Source organism: Grammomys surdaster, unplaced genomic scaffold (genome assembly GCF_004785775.1).
Source record: "Grammomys surdaster isolate TR1022 unplaced genomic scaffold, NIH_TR_1.0 241, whole genome shotgun sequence".
Classification (NCBI taxonomy): Eukaryota; Metazoa; Chordata; class Mammalia; order Rodentia; family Muridae; genus Grammomys; species Grammomys surdaster.
In genome coordinates this window covers 4,007,071-4,014,521 of record NW_021604686.1, presented here as the reverse complement: position 1 = coordinate 4,014,521, position 7,451 = coordinate 4,007,071, and the positions used below count along the sequence as shown (strand labels likewise).

At 40.5% G+C, this 7,451-nt stretch overlaps 1 protein-coding gene and 1 long non-coding RNA gene across 6 annotated transcripts in view; one reads left to right on the top strand and one right to left on the bottom strand.

Annotated features, from left to right (window-relative positions):
* Positions 1-7,200, top strand: part of LOC114626886 — a 20,017-nt gene extending 12,817 nt beyond the window's left edge. The window contains exon 3 of the long non-coding RNA XR_003712311.1: positions 7,141-7,200. This is a non-coding gene — a long non-coding RNA (uncharacterized LOC114626886). The remainder of the gene's footprint in view (positions 1-7,140) is intronic.
* Parp6 (poly(ADP-ribose) polymerase family member 6) overlaps positions 1-7,451 on the bottom strand; it is a 32,374-nt gene that overhangs the window by 6,972 nt on the left and 17,951 nt on the right. For 2 of the 5 annotated variants that reach the window (XR_003712307.1, XR_003712309.1), the window contains 4 exons: positions 6,716-6,783; positions 4,902-4,950; positions 4,534-4,646; positions 3,783-3,855 (listed from right to left, as the gene is read on the bottom strand). Coding sequence is in view for 1 of the 5 variants with exons in the window: in XM_028774429.1 (XP_028630262.1) it covers positions 3,070-3,139; positions 3,783-3,855; positions 4,534-4,646; positions 4,902-4,950; positions 6,716-6,783 (373 nt within the window). In the remaining 4 variants the exon portion in view is untranslated. Of the gene's footprint in view, positions 1-3,069; positions 3,140-3,782; positions 3,856-4,533; positions 4,647-4,901; positions 4,951-6,715; positions 6,784-7,451 lie in introns of all 5 variants that reach the window. The other 3 variants (XR_003712308.1, XR_003712310.1, XM_028774429.1) reach the window with 2 other exon arrangements.

Below are 7,451 nucleotides of genomic sequence, written 5' to 3'. Positions count from 1 at the left end.
AACTGGGTATTATCAGGTTTCTTCCTTTGTTGGCCCACATGGGTACTGACTAACAAGTCACTTGGTTTTATTTTCCTCCCCCTAGAAGTTGTGCAGCTTTCACATGACGAGGGGCTTTGCTACTTGTTTATATTCTCACCATGCATGTATCATTTACTTGCTTTTTCAGCAAGCTTTGCAGTGACTAATACTTGTTTTCATATCACTTGAGATTGAATTCAGGACTTGGTATATGCTCTACCACTTAGATGTACACTGGGCCTTCATTTAAAATCTGAGATGAGGTCTTGTTAAGTTGCCCACACTATCCTTGAACTTGGTATCTATCTATCTATCTATCTATCTATCTATCTATCTATCTATCCGTCCATCCCAACAAGAAGGCCATGTATTTGTAATCATGCTTCCCAAGATATAACTGTATGCCACCACATCTGGCTAAGAAATTATAAGCTACATTTCAAATTATTTATTAATAAATATATACATAAAATATTATGCACATAACTGTGCACTATGTGCAAATCCTCAGAAGCCAGAAGAGGGTATTGGACCTCCTGAAACTGTAGGTGCTGGGAATTGAACCTGAGTTCTCTGGAAAGCAATCAGTGCTCTTAATCACCAAGCAAGCCATCTCTTTAGCACCTTTCAAAACCATTTTATGATTACTCTTATGTTTTTATGTATCTTACAGGTATCTTCCCCCAGTTTGTAGCCTATCTTTACACTCCTTTGTTTGTTTGTTTGTTTGTTTGTTTTGTTTTTCTCTTTGTAGCCCTGGCTGTCCTGGAACTCACTCTGTAGACCAGGCTGGCCTCGAACTCAGAAATCCATCTGCCTCTCCCTCCCAAGTGTTGGGATTAAAGGCGTGCGCCACCACCGCCCAGCATCAATAGAGTGTTTTATCTATTCTGTTCCAAGCCCTGAGTTCCATCCCGAAAGAAACAATCGAAACCCCAAAATGCTGTTATATTTTTCTAGTTTTGTCAAAAAGTTTCAAAGATTGATTTAACATTTACAGGCTTTACTCCTAAGCTTTAAAAATGTGCTATATCAGCCGGGCGGTGGTGGCGCACGCCTTTAATCCCAGCACTTAGGAGGTAGAGGCAGGTGAATCTCTGAGTTCGAGAGTTCGAGGCTAGCCTGGTCTACAGAGTGAGTTCCAGGACAGCCAGGGCTACACAGAGAAACCCTGTCTCAAAAACAAACAAACAAACAAACAAAACAAAAACAAAACAAAAAAGAGAGAAAAAAATGTGTTATATCTGTAGGTATGTTGGCTTCTTTGTTCCCATTTCTGCCAACTCTTCTTAAACTAACCATGGGTCTATCTATCAGTTGCTGTGTTGTTGCCTCACTACCCATGCTAGGCACGCACTGCACCACTAAGCTACATCTTATCTTGGTTCCCCCTTTTTTTTAGTCTGTTTGGTTTTTGAAATAAAGTCTCATTCTGTAATCAAGAGTGGCCTAGAACTTACTATATAACTCAGATTGCCTTAGAACTCATAGAGGACTCCCCTGTCTGCCTCCTGGGGGCTAGGATTAAAGGCATGAGTCACCAAGATCCTTAAAAGAATCATCTGGCTTTTTCAGTCCTGCTCTACAGTGTCTATATTAGCCCACTCATTTTTCTTTCTACCTATCACTGTCTCTTCCTTTTTGATTGGTTTGTTCTATCATTTAAAAGGTTCTAGATTTGTGTGGATTTTTATAGTACTGAAGATTGACCTTAATTAAGGATTCATGTATGCTAAGAAACACCCCACCTTATATTCCCAGGTATTCTATTATTTTTAGACAGGCTCTCAATAAGTTGCCAAGACTAACCTCAAACTCATGGTCCTCTTGCCTCAGCTTCCTGAATTTCTAGGATTACTGATATATACCATCATAACTAGATTATTAGTTTTGTAGTTATGTGATTCTAGAGATGTTTAATTTCTATAATGACTATAATTACCAAAAATACAAAATAATAACTTAGAAAAAAAAATCTAGTGTTACTGCCTTCGTATAGAATGCACGCAACTGTATGGTGGCCATTGACTAGAGTCCACTGACCAAGAACAAAAGCAGAGCAGAGAGAACCATGAGCCTAAAACACTGAAAGTCCCAATTCCAGTTCTTTTTCTGAGCTAGATGATGCTAGAATCATCTCCTTAGACTCTGGACCTCATTCATGTCTCTAGAATGAAGTACTCTCTCTTGTACTCCCTGTGACTATTATAATAGTGCATGACTATAGACTATTTAAATTTTAAAAGGGGGTTGAAGGAGAGAATAATGTCTCTAAAAACATAAGACCAAAATAATGTCTCCAAAAATTCTAAGACTCCAACACTAGAGAATATTTACACGAGTTCACATGTACACATATAATTTATAATTGCTCATATCAAAAACATATTTTACATGTGCATGGTGACACATGCTTGTAATTCCAGTTCTTAGAAGGATCAGGAGTTCAAAGTTATCTTTGGTCACATAGTGAGTTCTAGAACAGCATAGACAACAGAAATCCATCTTAAAAAAACAGAACAAGTCTGGTATGTCTATAAAATGCCAAAATGCCTTTTTTTTCTTTCCAGTTATTCATTAACCCATCCCCAGGGCCTAGTTCCTACATTGTATAGAATACCATCTTATTTTTATTTATTTTTTTTATAATTTTAAGATTTATTTATTTTTATCTATATGAGTACACTGCAGCTGTCTTCAGACAAACACTAGAAGAGTACATTGGATCCCATTACAGATGGTTGTGAGCCACCATGTGGTTGCTGGGAATTGAACTCAGGACCTCTGGAAGAGCAGTCAGTGCTCTTAACCGCTGAGCCATCTCTCCAGCCCCAGAACACCATTTTTAACAATGACTACTATTCTTGCCTCATAAATAATCTAAGTTTCTAATGAGAGACAATAGAAAGAAACAGATTTGTACTCATGATTGGGGAAGGTACTGAGAAAGACCAAGTATCCACGATGGGAGAGAAGACAGCACAGATCATGTGTTCACAAATGGATGCACTGTAAAGAGAGTCAAGGTAGCCAGAGAGTGCTGCTTACCTGAGTATCCAAAGGAAATACTGGAGATGGGGCTCAGGTAGATGCCTTTGCCATAGGCTGCTCCATGCAGCTTGCAGGGAAACACCAGGATGAATATATGAGCCTGGGCCCCCCATGGCTGTATATTAGGCATCCACAACACTTATGCAGTCGTCTGTCCTTCCATTTACCTACCTTCTCACACATCCAGATAACACTAGGTACCTAGTCTTGAAAGCTGATTGGCTCAACTGCTTGCTTACAAAGCTCTAGAGATTACTGCCTTAGAGAATGGGGAGGAGCAGGGCCACTGAGTCACTGTCTCAGCATCCACACTTCTGACCTCAGGCATTCATACATTTTCAGATTCTCAAACAAAGGAGCTATGGAAGAGGTAGCAGGAAGAGGAACAAAATCCACTCCTAGGAGTTTCTCAGGACAGTGAAATAAGTCTTTGTTACAATACCTTGAAGAACCATAAAATGGAAATTCACTGTCATTATAATAGGTTAATTGTCATTCCCAAAATACCAAAACACACAGCTCAACCTAAAATATACAACAGCCACATTCATTCTACATTTACAATGCCAACTTTCTCTGTAGGGAAGCTCCCAACAAGTGTAGGGATGAAGATGCTGAGACATGAACATGTTTCCAAGTACTTTATAGCACACTACCATAAAACTGAGTGAGGTGGGAGTGGAAAGCAAGAGGAAGGGACAGAGCCTCACCTGCAGTTTGGTGTAGGACGCATTGACCAGCCCATTGCGCAGGATTGAATGCCAATTCTCGATGTGGGACCCACTGTAAGGCAGAGTACTGTATGTCTCCTCACTGTATGAGATCCTAGGAGTACTTCAAAGACGCCACCCCATCCTCCTTCCCCACCCAGTACATGCAGATGGGCAGACACACCTACGACTGACATGTTCACAGACAGAGCCATAAGCAGCAAGCTGTGTGTGCGGTTACATCCACTGTTCAGTTAACCACATCTTAAACCCTCAACTACAGGCTCAGTATTTTTATTTGCCTTTTTTCTTGGTGTTTAAAATTCAATAAATTCATCTCAAATCCAACAAACTTATCATTGATCTCATATATTGTTTTCTAGTCCTGAAGTCATATCATAGTTTTTTAAAAGTACTAACACTCCCTTTAATTTACCCTTAATTCTTTCTCCACTTCCCCATTAGAAATAAATTATAGATTGCTTCCAAAAACATACAAATTTACCCTTTCAATCTATTCCTGTGTATCGTTTTACATGTAAATATTCTTTCCATTCAACTACATCATAAGCAATTTAAAAATAAAAACCATGTCATCCATAGCATTTTAACTCTTTATAGCACCTACCATAGTAGCATCTAATAAGTAACTGCTGACTAGCTGACAATCATGGAAACCATACATAACTCCTATATCCCATGGCCCCACTCCCCTCCCCCACCCCTGCTGCCCAGCCTCCATCTTCCTTACTGGAAAGCAAAGGTGCTTCCGTAGAGCTTCTTGGCGGTCCGGAACCGAGCCTCCTTGGCAGGAGGGCTGCTCAGCAGGAGGAATTGGTGTGAGGTGTGCATGAACTTCAGCTGCTGCCCAGGGTGGGGGTGGGATAAAAAAACAGAGTGGAAATAGAGATCAGGGAGGGAAAGGTTGGGAACAGGAAACAAATCATATTCATTTCACACTAACCCTGAACAAAGGAAATACCTTTAGACTCAAAAGACTACTGATGGACAGTACCAACCAACCAAGCTAGTCAGAGAAGAATATGCTGAGTGGGCACAGAGCTCCTGCTTGCCTCTCACCAGAAGGTAGAAGCTTACAGAGGGAGACTAATTACTTACCCTGCTGAGAGGTAGTTTGACAATGTGTGACCTGTTGCTAGAAATTATCCTGGGAAGAGAAAATGAGAAGGGACAGAATAAGTACATGGTAAAGCTATCCTGAAAAAGCAAAACTTACTTCTAATCTAGGGACAGCAAGTAAGATTCTAATGTCTGAATTGTGTGCTTATATCTAGGCCATATTGATATTTAAATGATAATGCTTACATATAGACTCTCTCTATATATGCCATATATACATATTATATACCTGTATCTATAAATATCATCATATATATGTATCTATAAGTAAATTTTAAAGAGAAGCTACCAACTAGACCAACTAGTTATCAAGGAATTAAACAATGAGTAAAAAGAGTCAAGGGGAAAGCTGCTACATCTAGGGAGAGAAAAGCACAGAACAAAAAGAACATTAGCTGTTACCAATCTGGGGGTGGGGGTGGGGTAGGTCTCAATCAAAAATGGCTAAACTTGTGTCTGGGGTTTAGTCTCAAAAGTGAGACTCAGGAATCATCCAACTTAAGTCCAAAAGAATCCTACAGGCTCTCAGGGATGAGAAAATAGAAAGATACTATATAGGTGTGTGTGTGTGTGGGGGGGAAACAGAAGAAAACTAGAATGAATTTTCTGAGGAGTCAAGGGCAAACTGGCTGGACATAGGCTAATCATAGAGGGCAGGAGAACAAAAGCCTAAAACACTGGAGGTTCAGCAGGAATAACGTTGCCTACAGTGGATACAATGTATTTTCTGTACCTAATCTAAGTATTTATTTTGGTTGTTTAAATTTTATGTATGTATATATGTGCAGACATGTGTGCCTGTGGAGGCCAGAAGTCAGCCTCAGGTGTTGTTCCTTAGGAGATGTCCACCTTGCTTGTGTAATTAGGTCTTTCACTGGGACCTGGGGCACATTGATTAAAGTACTTTGGCTGGCCAATGAGCCCAGAGATCTGCCTACCTCTTCTTCCCAGTGCTGTGAGCACAAGCGTACGCCATCATGCCTGGCTTTTTTGGTGGGTCCCAGGGATCAAACTCAGGTCCTCATGCTTATATGGTAAGTATTTCACCAACCAAAGAATCTCCTTATGTTCTCACCATGAACTTTGGAATGCTATTTTGGAAGTCTATGTCTGGAAATTGTTCGTGCTATGAGAGAAGTAATCTACTGCACTGGCTTCTTAGTGTCAGAGGCTGACTTGGAAGGAAGTAAACTAAAAACAATTGTCAGGAAAACCGAAATCCGCAGGAGGGAGGAAGAGTCATGGGAAAAGTCCAGTTCTTCTTTGCTGGCAGTAGAAACAGCGGCTATCTGGCTCTAGCCCCTCAACATACGAGAAGGAGAGAGTGGGTAGGATGAATTTCTTTGAACACACAGCAAACTAAGCTGAAATGAACTGGAGTGTGATAAAAAGTTCAAAACCTACTAATGGCAGCTACAGTTAATAGCATTAAATTTCTGAAAATTGCTAAGTCATCATGGGCAATAATGTAGCAACCAAAAGCCTCTAATAAACCATTTTATAATGCATGTTGTACAAGACAAATAAACATATTGTATATATTTTTAAAAACCTTATAATTAAAAGAAATAAGTAAAAAACCAAACATTGGGAGAAATCATGTCAGAATTTGTGAACTCTTTGTAGGATCTCAGTTACTGTTCAAGTCAAGGCTTGCCAGCATAACAAGAAAAAGCAGTCATACTTCTAACTTGTAAAGAATGCTGAAATGCCTCTGAAAGAAGGTGCAGAGCCATGCTCCACAACTCCTTCCTTCCCCACTCCCTGTGAAGCCTGAGCCGTTCCAGCCATACCACTGCAGAAGAGGATGGGCCAAGGGGTCCAGCTTGTCCATCTGTTTCTTGATTTCCAAATATGAGCCCTGTAAGACAATGGCCATAGATTAGCTTCCAGGAGAGAAAGGGCCTCTTCCACTTTCTACAGACTACTGGGACTCAAAGCAGATAGGCAACTGGAGGAATGAAGACAAGGGGGTTCCCACCCTCAAAGAGGCCCAGGTGGGTTGGGAAGACTCATAAATATGAAAATGACTGAAGATGCTTACAAACCAACATGCAGGTGGGTCTCCCTCATTTTATGCAATTCCTACAGCTCTAAAAAAGTTGCTTATAAATCAAAAAATAAATAAAATCAATGTCCCCAAAAAATTAGGCTAAAGAATCCTGTGGCATATCTCCACATAAAACAGTCTTTCTAATAAGTATGTCATCCCTTCTAGGTGTGCCTTCTGTGTTAACCTGCACTGTGATATATAGGATTTGCTGAGAAGAGACCCACCTGTAAATGTGAGTACAAATGAATGTCTATTCATGCAGATACTGCAGACGAGGGGTGGGGAAATCTGGTGAGGGACAGCCTTGAGTCAAAGGATGATCACTGCTCCGTGTGGCTGCCCCACCCCTAGAAGGACAGAAGATGCAGCCCCTGGATCTAGCTCCTCATCTTCAAGCCTCCTCTTCACCCTCCCAACCTTGAGCAGAGGTCTTTCCCTCACTTCTCTAATTCCCTAAGAACTACAGAAAAACATTA